The sequence below is a fragment of the Podarcis pityusensis genome (assembly GCF_964106645.2).
Source record: "Podarcis pityusensis genome assembly, chromosome: 5".
Classification (NCBI taxonomy): Eukaryota; Metazoa; Chordata; class Lepidosauria; order Squamata; family Lacertidae; genus Podarcis; species Podarcis pityusensis.
Genome location: NC_138032.1, coordinates 90,216,332 through 90,237,029, shown reverse-complemented (window position 1 = coordinate 90,237,029; position 20,698 = coordinate 90,216,332). Strand labels below are relative to the sequence as shown.

Genomic DNA, 20,698 nt, shown 5'->3' with positions numbered 1-20,698 from the left:
AGCGTTTCTCTGATGAAACTAGGGACATCCTACCATACCATTTTTTTTTATAAAAAAAAACCCAATGTGGACTAAGGCATAGGTAAAGGGAGCCCTGACCATTAGGTCCAGTCGTGGCCGACTCTGGGGTTGCGGCGCTCATCTCGCTTTATTGGCCGAGGGAGCTGGCGTACAGCTTCCGGGTCATGTGGCCAGCATGACTAAGCCGCTTCTGGTGAACCAGAGCAGTGCATGGAAACGCTGTTTACCTTCCCGCCGGAGCGGTACCTATTTATCTACTTGCATTTTTAGGTGCTTTCAAACTGCTAGGTTGGCAGGAGCAGGGACCGAGCAACGGGAGCTCACCCCATTGCGGGGATTCGAACCGCCGACCTTCTGATCGGCAAGTCCTAGGCTCTATGGTTTAACCCACAGCGCCTTCCGCGTCCCTAGGCATACTCTCCAACTAAGACTAAGGCATACTCTCCAACATTTCTCCATGCATTAATTAATATCAATAAAGCACAGTGCTCATTTGGTGGCTGTCAAGTTTTACCTCTGCTTTCTACTTTTGCGCTGTCTACCTCCTGGGGAAAAAAAATGTTCAGGTGGGAGAGGAAAATGCTCTTTTACCTGCAGGCCTGGTCCTACTTCGGGTGGTAGATGCTGTGAAATGGGCGCATAAGCCTCTGACCCTTCCTCTTTGTTGGAACACAGTGTTCTGTGTGCTGTATAACCTGCCTTCCACTTTCTACATTAACCTGCTCAGCATCTGCACATGGAATGGGGACCATAATCTTGTCCTTTGCCTCAGGCGGCAACATGCCTTGGGCTGGCCCTGCTCAGCAGCAATGGTGACTATTCCAATACAGGGGTTTGGTTGTCCCATTTCACCTGTGTTGTAACTCTCAATCATGTCCAAACTATTGCTGTGTAACAATTATTTTTTTTAAAAAATCATAAAATTTATACTCTATTTTAAAAAGTCTCAATGTGGTTTACAAAAAGATAAAACAACAGAATCAAGAAAAGTTCACATACAAGAGCATACTAAAGTTGAAACTTTAATAACAGATTAATTAAAATTACCTCAATCTATCTAAGTATTCTAAGATAGATAGGCATTCTAAACAAGAATGTTTTTAGCAAGCACTGAAAAGAGTACAAGTGGAGGCTTCTGCTGAGTCTCAATAGACAGGGAGTTCCCAAGTGCAAATGCTGCCACAATTAATGAAAAGTGGGGTATAAATTTTAAAATAAGTAAGCACAACTAGCTGATACAGTGGTACCTTGGTTCTCAAACTTAATCTGTTCCGGGAGTCCATTCGACTCCCGGAACAGTTCGAAAACCAAGGCATGGCTTCTGATTGGCTGCAGGAGCTTCTTGCACTCAATTGGAAGCTGCGTCGGATGTTCAGCTTCCTTAAAACGTTCGCAAACCGGAACACTTACTTCCGGGTTTGCGGCATCCGGGAACTGATTTGTTCAGCAACTAAGCCGTTCAGGAACCAAGGTTCCACTGTACTGGCCTTTGCCACTACTCCTTTGTCAGAGGAGAAATTCTCAGCGTGATCTTTTTCCTCTTCCTTTTTTTGCAGGAGAAGCGCTGGAAGGGAGAAGACGATGCTCTTGAAGTGGCAGGTAAAGAAATGGAAATCCCTGGTTTCAAACTAACTTTGAAACCAACAAGCAGCAAGTCACAGTGCATAAAATAATACAATACAGGTTGAGAAACAAAGACACACAACTTATAAAATTATTTCCTTTTTAAAAAAATCTCAGCACCACCCGCATCCCTAAGCAACCTATAAGCCACTCTAAAATAAACATGCACAGACTACTATGTGTGGACAATCAGTTATGAGTAACTTCCTTCACAATGCATATTCGTGTAAATAATGATCACCGTATACCAGGCATAGGCAAACTCAACCCTCCAGATGTTTTGGGACTACAGTTCCCATCATCCCTGACCACTGGTCCTGTTAGCTAGGGATGATGGGAGTTGTAGTCCCAAAAATATCTGGAAGGCCAAGTTTGCCTATGCCTGCCGTATACATTTTGACTGTTCCTGACTTCCTTGGTAGGCTGAGGGTAGACAAAAGAAGCTTCTTCATACCATGCAGAATTGATTTATGGAGTTCACTTCTAGGAGGTATCCCGACGGCCACTAACTTAAAGGGTTGTGTGGGGTTTTTCTTTAATGATTAGGCAAATTGACGGAGGTGACTACGTCTGTCACTGGCTGTGAGCTACAATAGCTCAATGGAACCTATCTAAGCAGAGGCAGCAGATCACTGAATCCCAGAGAGTGGGGCCAGTAGACCCTCCTGGCAAGGTGAGAGGTCAATGAAATGTAGCATGTGAGGTCTTTGAGGTAGAACCTCTTTCCATGGAGGAGCCATATCCAGAACCAGAACCCATTCGTGTTAGCAAATGATACCTTCATTCTCTGAGAGGACGTAACTGTTACAGGAGATTTCCTGTGGGTCAGTAATCCTTGCTTCTGTGTCGTGGCAGAGGAGAGAGATCAGCAACTTTGACTACCTCATGTACCTGAACACTCTGGCTGGGCGCACCTACAGCGACCTCATGCAGTACCCAGTGTTCCCGTGGGTGCTTGCTGACTACCACTCCCAGGTGAGTCTTCATTCTTTCTTTCTTTAAAAAAAGCACAGCATCTTTATTGAAAATTCAAAAAGTACATAACTATATGTGCACCAGACATGGGTGAAGGGAAAACAAAGAGGACGGGGGGAAAGTCCAAAACTGCATATTTTACAAGGTTGTTACAGTGGTACCTCGGGTTACAGACGCTTCAGGTTACAGACTCCACTAACCCAGAAATAGTACCTTGGGTTAAGAACTTTGCTTCAGGATGAGAACAGAAATCGTGCTCTGGCGGTGCGGCGGCAGTGGGAGGCCCCATTAGCTAAAGTGGTGCAGTTTCAGGTTAAGAACAGACCTCCAGAACTAATTAAGTTCTTAACTCGAGGTACCACTGTATTGTACTTCACCAGATCCTAACCAATTACAGTATTTGTAGAATGGTTTCCAAATGCCATTGGATTTGTCCATGGCAAGTCTGTGTTTATATGCAAGTTGTTCATATGTTGCAAGTTTGTGTAGGTCTTCAATCCAATCATAGAAGGGAGCCACATTTTTATTTTTCCAATTCATCAGTATCAGTCTTTTCCCCTTGGTAAGGGCACAGAGAGTCTACCCATATTGTCATTTTGTAAGGTTCCATGTGCTGGGCATATTGTTCAAGACGATAATTTGCTCTGTTGATATAAGGTTGTTCCGTACAGTTCTGTTGATGGTTTCAGTTACCGTCTGCCAAAAATCTTTCAATTTAGGACAATGAAAAAACATATGTTTTAGAGAAGCATTATCCCTATTGCATCTCCAACCGTTAGATACATTAGATAGCCCTTTTCAAAACAACGTAATGGGGTCCAGTATATTCTAAATATTATTTTGGATGAGCCTCAATATAAGATCCGGAGACAGTCTTGTTATAGCAGTTAAAACAGTTTCCCACTGTGTGGTTGAAACTGAGATCAAGGTGAGTCTTCATTCTGCCAAGCCTACCATTCTTTCGTAGGCGGAGTGGGGGGCATTTTGGGTGTCTTACTGTTGGGCTTCTTTGTCGGGGATTAGAGTTGCCCTCTCACTGTGTTTTGCCTGCGTGAGAAAGATCTATTTGTGTTTACGTGCCAGACTCTGGACCTTACCAATCCCAGCGTCTTTCGCGACTTTGCCAAGCCCATGGGGGCGCAAACCAGAGAGAGGAAAAGGAAATTTCTCCAGCGTTACGAAGAAGTAGAGAAGAGCGAAGGTATTTGTCCCATTTCTATCCCCCGCTTTCTGTATATGTTGGGAAAAACCAGGAGTATAAATTATAATTATAAATTAACTTCTGTTTCTTCCCAACTTTATACAGTATAATGTGGTTATGATGTGGTACTGCACCAGCAATAACTAGGCCAGGGGTAGGCAACCTAAGGCCCGGGGGGCAGATGTGGCCCAATCGCCTTCTAAATCCGGCCCGTGGATGCTCCAGGAATCAGCGTGTTTTTACATGAGTAGAATGTGTCCTTTTATTTAAAATGCATCAATGGGTTATTTGTGGGGCACAGGAATTCGTTCATTCCCCCCCCAATATAATCCGACCCACCACATGGTCTGAGGGACGGTGGACTGGCCCCATGGCTGAAAAAGGTTGCTGACCCCTGAACTAGGCAATAAGTTGTCAAGGAGCTGTCAAGGAGCCAGGTCATCCACAGGGCAGGCACACACACAGGAGTCAATTAGCTCTTTATTAACAGAAAATAACAACACAGCAGAGTCCTCTGGTTCACCAAAATCCAGCTAAGATGTTGCTGAAACTGACCGCTAGCTCCACTCTCTAGCCATTTCTCTGGATCCCGACCAAGTAGACGAAGGTTGCATCTAGCGGCTGGGCTCCTCCTCTGGGCCTGTCTGACCCATTCCTCAGCAACATGCAGGACTCTCCTCGATCGGGGTGTCACCAAGGGGGAGGCAAATCAGGACTGGAACTGTCCTGCTGCTGTGTAACAGAGCCAACCTCTGACTCCTCTCTATCTGAGTCTGCACTTATACTGTGACTCTCAGCCTCTAAGCTTGTCCTGGAAGGCCCTCCTCCTGACCTCCCTCCCTTGATCACTCAACCCCACTGCTTCTAGCACCTTCTGGCTCATCTCTTCAGCAGACTGCTCTTCAGTCTTCCACCACCAGGGCCGTCTTAACCATAGGTGTTAGGGGTGCAGGGCACCCAGGCGCCGGGCTCGCAGGGGCACCAGGCCCGAGAGTCCAGGGTCTGAGAGTTGGAGCCCGGGGGGGCCACTAGGGGCGCATCAGAAGATGGCTGACAATAACATCTCTCCGACCCACACGAGGTAATTTGGAGGCTGTGATGGGAGTAAATAGCCTCCCTACCCCCCCCCAGGATTAGGGGGGGCTGCCCTTGCCTGCTGTGCCCTATACCACCCCCGAATTTGTGGGGATGGGGGCACTAGGCAGAATGCCCTCCTGTGGGATCTCGGCGCTCCTGGACGCTGTCTCTGATCTGGGCCACTAGCTGCAAAAACTTCAAAAGAAACAATTAGGAGGAAGCGAATGCACATATTTCAAGGAAGGAGGGGGAGTAAAGACTGCTAACAGAAGAGATCTCTGATAAACAAGACGAGTCAGAGGAACAAGAATTAACCAGATGAAGATACACCAAGACTCGGTATGGCAAAAGGACTGGATGAGGGAGGGGAAAAGAAACTTTCCTTTCTTTCCTCTATGTGATTAAACAAGAATCCCCCCCCCCCTCACAAGTCAGAAATGTCGTTTGAAGGACTTAAGCTGTGGATTTATGTCTGTCTGGAGATAAACTTTCTAACCAAAGCATGCTTTAAGAAGAGCGTGGAATGTATAAGGGCTTTGGAATGACGCAGTTAAAAATACCGTCGCCATATTGGGAAGTTCTGTCGGAGGACTTAAGTCTGGGAGGAGAAATAGAGAAATAGAGCTGTTTTTATATTGTGGGTAAAACTCCTCAGAGGGACTTAAGAACGACAGTTCTGTAATTAATGATGGAAAGAGCGATGTTATCTATGAATGCGATGATATATGGAAACCATCTCGATTTGAGGATTGGATGAACAGAAAAATTCACACAGGATTATTATTGGTGTTTATCGGCTTAAGGAGATTATCAGAAGAAATCATAAAGAAAAAAGAGAAAATATACGAACAATATGAGATGTGGAAACAGCAAGATAAGACTGGATAGAATTATGAACTTTGTTTGGACTGATTTGGACATTAACGCAGCAGCAAGAAGATGATCAGAATCCCCCTTCGGATCTTGAAATATGGGTCCCCTCAACAAAATTTAAAATTCGGCTTTGTAATTTGGAATTTATGTGATTTGATTTGATTTGATTTGATTTGATTGGTCGGTTAATAAAAATTATTTAAGAAAAAGAGAGAGAGTTGGAGCCCGGGGAAGAGCCCACCCACCGGAGCGCCGTGGTGGGCTCTTCTCCTGCGGGCGGCTCTGCGCCGCAAGTTCAGGGGCGAGCAAGCCAGTGAGGTGTTGAGGCAGCTGGCCAGCTGGCTCCGCCCTCCTGCGCGCCTGGGATTGGCGTTGGGCCTCTGTGCCCTGCTCTGCCCTGCCTGCGCACCTCAACTATTAGGTAGTGGGTGGACACAGCAGACGACACAGAGATTTCTCCAAGTAGTTCTTTATAAGTAAGCTGGAACTGAAGTGAACAGCAAACAGCTCAGCCGGCCCGCTTTTATAGGCAGCCGGCTGTCAACATTGCAAGAACAACAGCCCAGGGTTTCCCGCCTAAATTAACTTATGTGGACCTGAGTGAAAACTATATACACAATACTTCAATACATAACATCAACGGCCGGCCTAAATAGCGCATTGCCTAAAAAAAGGTCGACAACTCTGGGCAACTTTTGGGGGGGGGGGCACCGGGCGGATTTTTGTACTCCAGCACCACATATGCTTAAGACAGCCATGCCCACCACCAGGATCTAGGATCTAAGTCATCTCCTTCTCTGCCCTCCCTGGGGGACCCTTGGGCAGGAGGCTCACACCACTCTGCCACATCAGGCCAGTTCCTAATGTAAATAAATGAAAGATGTTGCAGCTGGCCCTGCAACCCCTTTGCCATTCCTAAATGTGGGGTACACTTTGGATCACGGTTTTTCCTCCTGGGTATTTCTTTAAACTTGTTGACTTCTGAAATTTATAGCCCGTCCTTCACTAACTAGCAGATATTCCCAAGTTTATGAAAGGCAAATACAGTAGTACCTCAGGTTACAGACGCTTCAGGTTACAGACTCCGCTATCCCAGAAATAGTACCTCGGGTTAAGAACTTTGCTTCAGGATGAGAACAGAAATCATGCTCCGGCAGCGCGGTGGTAGCAGGAGGCCCCATTAGCTAAAGTGGTGCTTCAGGTTAAGAACAGTTTCAGGTTAAGAACGGACCTCCGGAACGAATTAAGTTCTTAACCCGAGGTACCACTGTATATATTTTTAAAGGGAAGACCTTGGGCTGTCCTGTGCTCAGGCTTATGACTGCCTTTAGCTCCTAGAGAGCTGGTGCAATTGAGGAGGGTTGGGATCTGGCCAGTCAAGGTATGGCAGGCCTTTGAAAGTCACATGTGGTAATTGTAGTTTGCAAAACAGCTAACTGATCCACATTTGCAGGTAACCTCTCAGCCCAGTGCCATTACTGCACCCACTACTCTTCGGCAATCATTGTGGCCTCCTACCTGGTTCGCATGGAGCCATTCAACCAGATCTTCTGCTCATTGCAGGTAGGCGGTCAACTTCCATGCAGGGCTGGTTGCAGCCAAAATTGTGAATACGATGATCAAATCCTGCACTTAAGCCATCCCAACCCCCCTATGTTGACTGTCCCTTGACCAACTCTGGCAGCAATTGTGTGTTTGTGGAGGGTTGCCAAGAGTCCCACAGATGTTCGAATCCCCGTGACGAGGTGAACTCCCGTTGCTCAGTCCCAGCTCCTGCCAACCTAGCAGTTCAAAAGCACGCCAAAGGGCAAGTAGATAAATAGGTACCGCTCCGGCGGGAAGGTGAACAGCATTTCCATGCGCTGCTCTGGTTCGCCAGAAGCGGCTTGGTCATGCTGGCCACATGACCCGGAAGCTGTATGCTGGCTCCCTCGGCCAATACAGCGAGATGAGCGCCGCAACCCCAGAGTCATTCGCGACTGGACCTAATGGTCAGGGGTCCCTTTACCTTAAGTTCCTTTATATCCCTCTTAAAAGAATAAACACGCCACCATCTTGCATAAAGTATATCAAAGTAGTTTACTTACATCAGGCAGAGCACAGTGTGATCCCTGAAGGCAGACTTAGTATATACATGTGGAGGAAGTCAAAGAGAGAGAGAGTGCTGTGTGCCTTGTCCCTTTTGTTACCTGGACAGGTAAGGGCACACCCATCTCTAGTCACATGCAAAGGAAGTATGTCCCAGCTAGGAGGAAACAGGAATTATCGACTGGCTGAACCAAACATTCCCCCTCACGTCCGCTCTAGGAAAACAAGGAATGTTGTACTTGACTGCTACTTACGTATCACATCCCACATCCCCCTTCTCAGGCAATGCAACAGAATGTAACTGAGTTCTCTCCCCGCTAACCTTTTTTTTTTTTTAAAAAAAAAAGCCCTACAAGAGCAGAATCGGAGGGTGAGGGAGAAGGTTTGACCCTTGTTGATTTCCAAAAGTCTCTTGCTCCCCCAATTTTGCTTCTATGGGCTTTCCTTTTGCATCCACGCAGGAGTAATAAAGCAAAGCACCCCCTTTACTTTGTATGGGACAGAACCCCACCCCTCAACCAGTGTGCAGGCAAAGTTGGGGTGGAGTAAGAGGGCCCTAAGGGACGTGGGTGGCGCTGTGGGTTAAACCACAGAGCCTAGGACTTGCTGATCAGGAGGTCGGCAGTTCGAATCCCCATGATGGGGTGAGCTCCCGTTGCTCAGTCCCTGCTCCTGCCAACCTAGCAGTTCGAAAGCATGCCAAAATGCAAGTAGATAAATAGGTACCGCTCCGGCGGGAAGGTAAATGGTGTTTCCGTGTGCTGCTCTGGTTCCCCAGAAGCAGCTTAGTCATGCTGGCCACATGACCCGGAAGCTGTACGCCGTCTCCCTCGGCCAGTAAAGCGAGATGAGCGCCGCAACCCCAGAGTCGGTCACGATTGGACCTAATGGTCAGGGGTCCCTTTACCTTTAAGAGGACCCTGCTCCTCTGCTCCTTCTTCCTTCGCCACCTGATTTTACCCCCTGCCCAACATTCCCCCTCCCCCCCACCCACCGCAGGCTAATGGAGTAAAGCAGCTTCCCTCCGCGGCATTGCAGGGTTTTATTTCTTTCCAGAGAGCTCTGATTTCGACGTTCCAGGGTTAGAAGGGTTCAGGATGGCCTTTCAAAGCCCTTGGGTTTGAATCCACGCCAGGCTCAGATGAACTGGGATAATAGCTGTGATAGTTAGCAGAGCAATAAGACTCATGTGTCACTTAGCTGTCAACTTACAGATTTGAAAATAAGGGACCAGCAGCCTCAAAAATAAGGGATCAGCAGCCAAGATAAGGGATTTTCTGGGCACAGGTATGTTCAACTTCTGAGCCCCTCCAATCCAAAGGCAGGAAGCCCAGCCAGCAGCCAAACGAAGCCTCAAGCGGTGGTTCCCACAGCGCAGCAACCCGGCAAAGGGGATGCAGCAAGGAAAACCACCGTCACCTTTCCACTGAGAAGCGCTGAGCCCCAGGCAACGCGGCCAACTTGATCAGCACAAGGCATGCAAGCTCCACCCCCCAGTCATTGTTAGACTCCTTATTGGGTGAGCAACGCAGCCAAGCAACACAGTGGGAGCCTCCCTCCTCCCTGGCCAGCAGGGAGGGAGGGAGAGGAGCTGCTTCCTTTGAAACCCGGGAAATTTAAGGGACATCATCAATAAGGGACAGCAGCGGGATATGGCGCTGGGATAAGGGACTTTCCCATCAAATAAGGGACGGTTGACAGCTATGTCGTGGGTTTGAGCCCCGTGTTGGGCAAAAGATTCCTGGGTTGCAGAGGGTTGGAGAGGGCGGCTTATCCAAGTCTGGGAATGCAAATGTGCCTGCCAGCCACTTTAGCCCAGAGTCTGAATGTTTTGCAGCCATTCCTCCTAAAATAAGTAATGGCTGTAGGCTAGAAGAGCCCTGAATTCACATGTCTTGAATTGAGGAGAGAAGAGGCAGGAGGGGTTTTTTTGGTCTTGTTTTTGCTAACAGCTCATAAAGTTGTTTGGGGCTTTCTCCCGTCCTTCCTTTCCACATTCCGAGAGGAGGAGAGCCGACTAATTCTGATATAAATATATGCAAATACATTTATTAATATAAGAAATACTGCAAATCAGTTATTGCTTTCTTTATAAATAATACAGGCTTATGTTTAAAAAGATATTACTTCCTCCAAAATGCATTAGACAGCTGCAAAAAAATTACATTTTTCTAGATGGTAATATCTTTAACCGGATTTGCGGCACTAACAACATTTCCTATGTAGATATTATTTTTATTTAATACAGGTAACCTTTTTATTACGAATCACATTGTTTCTCTGGAGATTACCATCACCTTTCATAAAAGCTGTAAAAGCAGATGAAGAAGTGTCAGTCTAGGCACAGCCGTGTGTATGCAGATGAGATACACGCTTCGAAAAGAGACTTGAAGGAGAAACTTGTTAGCTTCTGGTTTCTAAATATGGTCTGCCTGTCTACTAATATGCTTCAGTTTTCCACTGAAATTTGACTCTGAGGGTTGATGTCTGTTAATGATTAACTTCGCAGTGACCTTGAAAGTACGGCTTCTTGTGTTTCACACTGACAGGGCACACAGTAGACATCACTCCCTGCGATTAAGTACAAAATCTGACCTGGGCAGCCCAGCCGAGCCCAGTGCTTGAATTACAGGGGTGGTGCTGTGGGTTAAACCACAGAGCCTAGGGCTTGCCGATCAGAACGTCGGCGGTTCGAATCCCCGCGACGGGGTGAGCTCCCGTTGCTCGGTCCCTGCTCCTGCCAACTTAGCAGTTCGAAAACACGCCAGTGCAAGTAGATAAATAGGTACTGCTCCGGCGGGAAGGCAAACGGCGTTTCCGTGCGCTGCTCTGGTTCGCCAGAAGCGGCTTAGTTATGCTGGCCACATGACCCGGAAGCTGTACGCCGGCTCCCTCGGCCAATAAAGCGAGATGAGCACCACAACCCCAGAGTTGGTCATGACTGGACCTTATGGTCAGGGGTCCCTTTACCTTTACCTTTACCTTTACTCCCCTCTTACCTTTTGTGACGTCTCCCTTCCCACTGTTTTAAAATGACTTCAGAGGTTACAGCTGGTGCAAAGTCAGGAGGACTTTTCCATTTCACTAATAATAAATAAATAAATAAATTTGTATTTATACCCCGCCCTTCCCGGTTCAAAAACCAGGCTCAGGGCGGCTAGCAACAAATTTAAAACACTTAATTGTAAAAGCAGCATAAAATACTGTATAAAAACATGAATAACAATAAAATTCAAAGTTCAGAAATCAATTTAGGGGAAATCAATCTAATAAGCATTAGATAATCACCAGGGCTAGCTGGCTGAATTAGTCATATTTGGGCCAGCGAGGATTAGCTGTGGGGTCTCAGAGCGGGTAATCTTCATAAAAGGGGAGGGGGAGGGAAGAGAAGGGAAATAGAAGATCAGGCTGAATTCAAATTAAAGGCCAGGCGGAATAGCTGTCTTACAGGCCTGATGGAAGGAGGTTAAATCCTGAAGGGCCGTAGTCTCATGGGACAGAGCATTCCACCAGGTTGGAGCCATCACTGAGAAGGGCCTGGCCCTGGTAGGCTAAGGGCCTCCTATGATTTCATACCCTCCAACATTTCTCCCATGTAAATAGGGACATCCTGTTCAATACCCTCTGACATTCCTCTGATGAAAGTAGGGATTAAAAGCGGGACATTCCAGGATCAAACCAGAAACTGGGGCAGCTTCTGTAAATCCAGGGCTGTCCCTGGAAAATAGGGACACTTGGAGGGTCTGTAATTTGAGTAGTGTGCCAGTCATCAGGTTTGTGGGTGGCACCAGCTGGTGGCACCATCTTTCGCTGTCCAAAGAAACGAGATTATCTCAACCAGTGATCATCAACCCATATAGGCAAAACGCATTTTCAAAGAGGGCAGGAAACTAATTCAACCTTGCAACTTTCCCTGTCCCTCTCTCTTTCATCCCACCAACCAAGGGAGGCGGTTTTGATGTTGCCGAGAGAATGTTCCATAGCATGAAGAGCACCTGGGACTCGGCCTCAAGAGATAACATGACGGACGTGAGGGAGCTCATCCCTGAGTTTTTTTACCTCCCCGAATTCTTAACAAACTGCAACCAGTTTGCACTCGGTAAGTATTTATGCGCTGCTCAATTTTCACCTGCAAATAATTTGGGAGCAAAAGTAACTTTGAGGAAGTCAAAAAGTTAGAAAAGGCCTTTCATATTCCCGATGTATTTTCATGGCTGCTTGCAACCCAGACCACTTACTCTCTTGGCAACTCACACTAGTTGCATCTAGTTGCAGGATTTCTTCCTGACAAGCGTGTCATGAATCGCAGAAGGAACGTGGTGATAGTATAGTGCAGGGGCCAGCAAACTTTTTCAGCAGGGGGCCTGTCCACTGTCCCTCAGACCTTGTGGGGGGCCGGACTTTATTTTGGGAAAAAAAAGTGAATGAATTCCTATGCCCCACAAATAACCCAGAGATGCATTTTAAATAAAAGGGCATATTCTACTCATGTAAAAACATGCTGATTCCAGGACTGTCTGCGGACCGGATTTAGAAGGCGATAGAGCCGGATCCGGCCCCTGGGCCTTAGTTTGCCTACCCATGGTATAAAGGTAAAGGGACCCCTGACCATTAGGTCCAGTCGTGACCGACTCTGGGGTTGCGGCGCTCATCTCGCTTTACTGGCCGAGGGAGCCGGCGTACAGCTTCCGGGTCATGTGGCCAGCATGACTAAGCCGCTTCTGGCGAACCAGAGCAGCACATGGAAACACCATTTACCTTCCCGCCGGAGTGGTACCTATTTATCTACTTGCCCTTTGACGTGCTTTCAAACTGCTAGGTTGGCAGGAGCAGGGACCGAGCAACGGGAGCTCACCCTGTCGCAGGGATTCGAACCGCCGACCTTCTGATCGGCAAGTCCTAGGCTCTGTGGTTTAACCCACAGCGCCACCCTACCCATGGTATAGTGCCATGTAAACAAATTAGAGTTTTAAAAAACTAGCTAGCTTTGCCCCCTCTGTCATGTGCTCATGGCTGGTCTCACTGCCCACTACACACTGAAAGATGGACGCAGGGACGTAGAATTTGGGTGTGTGTGCCGGGGTGCTGTGGCCCTAGAAGTACAATTTTTAGGAGGAGCAAACCAGGTGCCCCCAGCGCAGCCTGGGATGGCGTTCCCCTCCACAGGTGTCACCACACTGAGGGGGAGGGATCTGCCTACAAAGGGGCATTTTGGCTGGCCAGGCTCCCCCCCGAATAGGTGGGCAGGTGGCACTTTGCTCCAGTGGGGGGGGGTGGGCAACCTGCCAGCATACCCCCGGGTGTGCATGCACACCTACCTGCCCCGGGCACTGGCAACAGATGCTACGCCACTGGACAAACGTCTCCAGCAAGGGGCTTGCATTCATGAAGGCTCCCTGTGCATTTTTGAACCTTGCACATTCTGGGTCCTGACTCGCCCAAGGAGCTCCGCACTGCAGTTGTTTGCACCCCAATGTGCAATCAGAACAATGTGCCCCCAAAATGTTATGGCCATGCCAGGATGCCCATTGGTACGCATATTTTCCTGCTCCTTTCGACATCTAGGCAACTACAAATCTGTTCTCAGCTGTGCATTTTTTAATTGGAGGTGCAAAGCTGCAGAGAGGAGCCCAGACTCCATGCCGTCAGAAGTCTTAGGAGGTAATATTTCTTGGCATATAATCCCAAAATCAAAGGAAATATTCCCACCCGGCCCTGCTCCCACCTCCAGCCAGCCTTCAGCCAGCCTGCCCAAGATGGATCCCGGTCTTTCTTCTTCTACCCAGAACACCCTGCTAAAAACTCTCTTTTCTTGTCACCTCCCACCCAGTTGCTGGCACAGTTCTCATTACTAAAACAAAATAAGGAAGGAGGCACGCAACACAATATGGTTAATGTAGTGTCTTGCCCAAGTTGAACTAGATCAGTTTCTGTTCATGAATAAGGATCTATGAAATGTGCTTTTGCACCTTTGGATGAGCAGCAAAGAATCTCTCTTTGAGATCATTTATCATTTTGGAATGGTTTCTTCAGTGAGACTGAACAGTGTATTATTTGATTTACACACTTGTTGCATTCCTGCTGTTACACTGTCTGTTTCTTGTTTATATAATGCTGTCTCAATTATTTCTAAACTATTTATGTTCCCCAGATGTATGAATTGTGTGGCACTGACATTTCAGCGTTGTATCTTTTTGCTATTATTATTTATGTATATCATTTCTATACATAAATAGAAATACATTCAAATGTTATAGATTTTCTTTTGGGGGGACCCCTCTAGCTCCTGGAAATTAATAAATGGTAGCATTTTGATTATTTGGGATGTGAAGGGGGAAATACAAGCTCTAGAGGAATTCCAGAGCTAGCCAATGCAAAACGACCTGGCTATTCAGGGCTATTGAGAGCAGTTGGCAATAAAGGCATAGCTGTCAACTTTTCTCTTTTCTTGCGTGGAATCCTATTCGGAATAAGGGAATTTCCCTTAAAGAAAGGGAAAAGTTGACAGCTATGAATAAAGGAGAACTGTCCCCCTCCCTTGTCCTGCAGTGTCAACAGAGACTGTGGGTTTGGAAGGCTGCCAGGGTAACTGGGTGTGAGGTGACAAGAAGAAGAAAGACCGGGATCCATCTTGGGCAGGCTGGCTGAAGGCTGGCTGGAGAGATGGCTTGGACTCGGTGGCTGCACTGCTATGGGAGATAAGCCCCTCTTAAAATGACCATGCTGTAAGATCTCCATGCAGACTGAAGGTGTAAATAGGCGAATAAAACATATTTCTTAAAGCTACGACAATCTCCATTGTGTCTCAATGTGTCAAAGGACCACAGACCCTGGGTGAGTGCCTGGAACTCCATGGGCTTTTTGCTACCGCTTGGCAGAGAGAGGGGCAGGCACTTGACTTTTGTAACAATAACTGGGGGAGATAGGTTAGGCAGAGAGAGAGAGAGAGCGTTGTCCAAAATTAGCTAGTCACCTGAGTGATGTAAAACTGGTTCTCCCCAGCCTAATGTCAAAACCCTAAACCTGCCTTCTCCAACATATCGTGGAAATGAGAGAGCTCATCAGCCTTCAGATAAGTTTAAATGATATTCAGGAATCAAATAATGTTTTTTTGGTCGCTTGCAGGAAGCTTGCAAGATGGGACCTCGCTGGGTGACGTGCTATTGCCACCCTGGGCAGAAGGAAGCCCTCATAAGTTTATCAGCTTGCACAGACAGGTCAGTATGACAAGGCATGCTGTTTGGATGTTTTGGGGGCTGATAGCCGATCAAAAATAGCACCACACATTTACATCGAACTGGGTGCCCGCTAAATTTGCTTTCTGGCCTAGGAGTAGTGATGGGGAGGATCCATGAAAAAATATATATTAACGCTACCTTTTTTTCTTTGTCTGCTGGCCACTGTTCACAGTCACTCAGCACTCCCTCAGCCCTAACTTTGGTGGTCAGTTTTATATCTGCTTCATTTATTCTCAAGAGATTTCAGCCAAACTTTGATGCGTTTATAGCTACAGTGGTACCTCGGGTTACATATGCTTCAGGTTACATACGCTTCAGGTTACAGACTCCGCTAACCCAGAAATATTACCTCAGGTTAAGAACTTTGCTTCAGGATGAGAACAGAAATCGTGTTCCGGCGGCGCGGCAGCAGCAGGAGGCCCCATTAGCTAAAGTGGTGCTTCGAGTTAAGAACAGTTTCAGGTTAAGAACAGACCAAAGCAATTTCTACATCTTGAAGGTTAACTCAGGGATTAGTGGTAGAGTTCACACTACTATGTGGGCATTCCAGTAACAAGGACCCTATCCACAAAGGCAAAATATAGGATGGTGTTCTCAGTAACCAGGTAACTCAGTGAGTATTGGATTTCAGGCACTGGAGAGCGATTACGTCAGCAACCATATCCACCACTGGATAGACCTGATCTTTGGCTACAAGCAACGTGGCCCAGCTGCAGCGAAGGCTGTGAACGTCTTTCATCCCTATTTCTATGGGGATCAGGTGGACCCGGACAGCATCAGTGACCCACTCATCAAAAACACCGTCTTGGGGTTTGTCAGCAACTTCGGACAGATCCCGAAGCAGGTACAGTGCAGATGTGGGGGGAAAGTGAGTCACCAAGAGTCGAAAGCCTTCTCCAATTTGAACCCTGAGTGGGACGCAGAATTATAGGATTTTGCAGGATATCAGCAGCCGCTGATTATCTAACTGGGGGATGCATCTGGGCTCCAGGTGGTAGGGCAACCTACCAGGAAAGTCCTGATTTGTTTCTTTCATCTTCAGCAGGTAGACAGTGAATTGAATATCTACCTTGGCTGAGAGCTTTTGCATGGATGCTGTATGCTTGAGGCTTTTTGAAATATACTCGGAGTCAAGAGTGGATTTCATGCTCTTTATTCAGCTCATAGTGGTGAGGAGGAATGAATGTTCCCCCCAAAGTATCTGCTTTATATACATTATTTACACAATGGGCTGCATGTGATTGGCTAATTCCGGAATTCTCCTGTAGGCCAATCAGGTTGTGGATTCACTTCCATCTGGAGCTGGATTGGGTGGCTCCTGCAGACCAATCATACTGCTGCATTGTTCTAGAACCAATCAGACTGCTGCATTCTGAATCCTATTGTTCTAGGACCAATCAGACTGCTGCATTTTGGATCCTATTCAAGTCAGTACATAACACTTTTTAAGAGAAAGAGACCGCACAGCACAATTGGCCATGTGAGGTGCCTTGCATCACAGAATGAAGGTGTCTGTCTGTGTGTGTGTGTGTGTGTGTGTGTGTGCATCTCTTGTTGACTCTCGACCTTCCACTGCTATTCTTAAGGACCCTGTACTGAGATGCTGGTCCCCAGTTTCTCCAATCAGACATATTTACCTCCTTGGGGGCAGCCCCACTGCAATCCATTTATTCCCAACCAGCTGGCGCAAAGCAGCACTGGGAACAGAAATGCACACAGACTCAAGCATTTGCAGCTCCCCGAGCTCTGATTTCTGAGCAGCCTGCAGCCGGTCTCCCTTGTCCCACTTAGAATCTCGCATGGTTGCTGATAACTTGGATGCATCATTCCTGTGTCCTGTTTGAAGCTGATCTAAATGGTTTATCTGTATGGAAAACAAATCACAGCACTCGGCAAAGGCTATCAACGGAATACAAAGCCATCCCATTTCCTTCCCCCTCCTTCCCCCCAGCCTTTTTCAAAGTGAGATGACTCTGCAAGGAGTTGCTGATAGCGTTCTCTACAGAGCTTCTGCTGCAGGCAGAGACTGGCCGTCCTGGGGTTTTGTGAGAGGGGGCTGTACCTCCCATTTAAAGGCATGGTGCAAATTAGTATCATGAAAAGGGATGGAAGCATCCGTGTTGAAACGATCGGCATGGTTGCTGCCACTGCACATTAATGAGCACCAAGAGGGTATTCAGTTCTGCAGAGGGTATGAGATCCTAAAGCACACTTTATTCGGAAATAAATCCCACTGCGCACCATGGAAAACCAGTGAAATCTGCTTCCAAGGAAACACTCTTAGGATGAGAAGCATAATAACAGTCCCTTTTTAACTAAGCCTTTGACTGATCGACATCCGGTGCCCTTTAAAAAACACGTTGGGGAGGAGGGAATTATTGTTTTTGTTTTTATTATGTATTTTGAGTTTTTATATTATGGTTTTATGCTGTGAACCGCCCTGAGGCATGTGGGTATAGGGTGGTACACAGATTAGAAACAGGAAAGGAGGAATATGTCAAACTGAGCCTTTCCATTATGGGGCTGCCTTGACTTCAGCTGCCCTCTGTTGATCATTTTGAAAACGTGTTTGCTTCATGCATCCAGTCTTGGGGTCTGGCCCATTTTATGACTAAGCACTCAGCTATGAAAAGCAATCCTGATATTAGTGGCAAGAGTCGGGATGTTTTCCTTCCTTCCTTCCCCGTGGCACGTTTATCCCACCTTTTGCAAGTTAATAGCACCTGATAGAATATTAATAAGATTTGTTGTGCATTGCGAGCATAGGAGAAAGCAATAGAAGGAAGGCTTGTGCAAAATTGCAACAGAATCAAAAATACAGGAAGAAAGTGCCAACAAATCTTATTAATAAGATAATTAATAATGTTGGAGCGTACTGGCGCATGTTTGCACATCCTTGTCATCCGGAAGGGCTTTGCTTTGTATATCGCCTTCCACAGTGGGGAAAATCCTGTTGAAGAGCGTCATTGTTTTCTCAGCAGCCCTGAGACTTGGGAACAGCCCCCCCCCCCAAAAAAATGGCTACTTATACATTGCCAAAAGGAAGAAAATGCATCACACACCTGGAAAATAAGAACCAAAGAGGACAATGATTTGTATAGAGTGTGCATAAGCTGACTTAGATAGGTGCATTTGTGCAATGTGTCTGGAGGCGGTTGGAGGATGGATGGTGGCTAACAGATTGAGGTTGAATCCTGACAAGACAGAAATACTGTTTTGGGGGGGACAGGGGACAGGCAGATGTGCCCCTGAATGGGGTAACTGTGCCCCTGAAGGACCAGGTGCACAGCCTAGGAGTCATTTTGGACTCACAGCTGTCCATGGAGGCACAGGTCAGTTCTGTGTCCAGGGCAGCTGTCTACCAGCTCCATCTGGTACACAGGCTGAGACCCTACCTGCCCGAAGACTGTCTCACCAAAGTGGTGCATGCTCTGGTTATCTCCTGCTTGGACTACTGCAACACGCTCTATGTGGGGCTACCTTTAAAGGTGACCTGGAAACTACAACTAATCCAGAATGTGGCAGCTAGACTAGAGACTGGGAGCGGCTGCCGAGACCATATAACACTGGTCCTGAAAGACCTGCATTGGCTCCCAGTATGTTTCCGAGCACAATTCAAAGTGTTGGTGCTGACCTTTAAAGTCCTGAACTGCCTCAGCCCTGAAGGAACGTCTCCACCCCCATTGTTCAGCTCCGAGGGCCTTCTGGCGGTTCCTTCCCTGCGAGAGGTGAGGTTACAGGGATCCAGGCAGAGGGCCTTCTCAGTAGTGGCGCCCACCCTATGGAATGCCCTCCCATCAGATGTCAAGGAAATAAACAACTACCTGACTTTTAGAAGACATCTTAGGGAAGTTTTTAATTTTTGATGTTTTATCGTGTTTTTAATATTCTGTTGGGAGCCTTCCAGAGAGGCTGGGGAAACCCAACTAGACGGGCGGGGTATGTAAATAATATCATATGATATGATATGATATGATATGATATGATATGATATGATATGATATGATATGATATGATATGACATGACATGACATGACATGATTAATATATAATACAGTGGTACCTCGCAAGACAAATGCCTCTCAAGACGAAAAACTTGCAAGACGAAAGGGTTTTTTGTTTTTTGAGCTGCTTCGCGAGACGAATTTCCCTATGGGCTTGCTTCGCAAGATGGAAACGTCTTGCAAGTTTGTTTCCTTTTTCTTAAAACCGTTACAGTAATACAGGGTGCATTGCTTGAAGAGGTGCAGTTGTGACTTGACTTCGGGGAGCAACTCATAGCACGCGGTGTGGTAGCCTTTTTTGAGGTTTTTGAAGATTTTTTTGAAAAAATTGAAACCGTGCTTCGCAAGACGAAAAAACTCGCAAGACGAAAAAACTCGCAGAACGAATTAATTTCGTCTTGCGAGGCACCACTGTAATGCGGAAGTATTTTTTTGCTACTTTTTATTCTTCACAGCTTTTCAGCAAACCACACCCAGCCAGGAATACCTTGGGGAAGCATTCAATGAGCAGAGAAAGCATACTCTTCTCTCAAACAGCTAGTCAGTTGCCTCCAACGCTCAACAACCTGCGTAATCTGAAGCCTTCATCGGTTGCTGTCAAAGGTACAGATTGTTTGGGGACTTTAGAGCGGGGTGGGGTGGGGTGGAAGAGCACCTGATGATGGCCATCGCTGAGATTCAATGCACATTTGTTCGATGGGATCAGGTTCCCTACGAGCAGATCTAAAAGTTAAAAACTCTGGACCTTCCCAATGGCCAAGGGACCAAAAGCGACTGAGAGACTCCACTGTTTGTCTCCCAGGAATTGCATAATGGCAAAGGGAAGACCTGACTAGCTCCATCCATCAGGCAGAGAACGAACTGATGCAGGGAGCTGCTAGGGAACAGCTCCTATTATCATCAGCCAAAGGAGTAAGTCAGGCAAATGTACCAACTAGAGAAGAGCATTTATAGTTTACTACTTCATTCTGAACCAGTACCGTATTTTTCACTCTATAGGGCGCACCGGACTATAGGGCGCACCTAGTTTTTAGGGGGGGGGGATAAAAATTATTTTAGCCGCGCACAACCTCTCCAGCCAGGAGAGGCTGCGCACAGCTTTGGCAGAAGCCAAGACAGCGAGCGGGATGGATCCCGCTCGCTGTCTTGGCTTCGCTTTTAGCCGCGGGGCTGGGGCGGGGGAAGCCCGAGCTTCCCCTATCCCCAGCCCCCAGAACAGGTCCGGGAGTGGCGGCAAGGTTGCGCGCAGTGTTGCTGCCGCTCCCAGAGCTTGCGGGGCTAGGGGCGTGCTCCGAAGGCTTGCGGATAGCTGCCTGAAGCCCGGGGAGCGCAGCGGGAGTTGGCGCTGCACTCCCCGGGCTTCAGGCTGCTATCCGCAAGCCTTCGGAGCGCGGGGGGAACTCCTGCTGCGCTCCAAAGGCTTGCAGATAGCTGCCTGAAGCCTAGAGAGCGAGAGGGGTCGGTGCACACCGACCCCTCTCACTCTCCAGGCTTCCGCGAAAGCAACGCGAAGCCTCCGGAGCACGGAGGGAGCGCTCCCTCTGTGCTTCAGAGGCTTCCCGTTGCTATCACTGAAGCCAAGGAGCCTGCATTCGCTC

The 20,698-nt window shown here is 47.4% G+C and overlaps 1 protein-coding gene across 2 annotated transcripts in view; it reads left to right on the top strand.

Moving 5' to 3' along the window:
- The window catches only part of WDFY4 (WDFY family member 4), a 190,342-nt gene that overhangs the window by 149,032 nt on the left and 20,612 nt on the right, over positions 1-20,698 (top strand). For both annotated transcript variants that reach the window (XM_081005350.1, XM_081005351.1), the window contains 8 exons: positions 1,578-1,620; positions 2,500-2,619; positions 3,703-3,820; positions 7,224-7,333; positions 11,804-11,957; positions 14,984-15,075; positions 15,728-15,940; positions 19,556-19,703. In XM_081005350.1, coding sequence (XP_080861476.1) covers positions 1,578-1,620; positions 2,500-2,619; positions 3,703-3,820; positions 7,224-7,333; positions 11,804-11,957; positions 14,984-15,075; positions 15,728-15,940; positions 19,556-19,703 — 998 coding nt within the window. The remainder of the gene's footprint in view (positions 1-1,577; positions 1,621-2,499; positions 2,620-3,702; positions 3,821-7,223; positions 7,334-11,803; positions 11,958-14,983; positions 15,076-15,727; positions 15,941-19,555; positions 19,704-20,698) is intronic.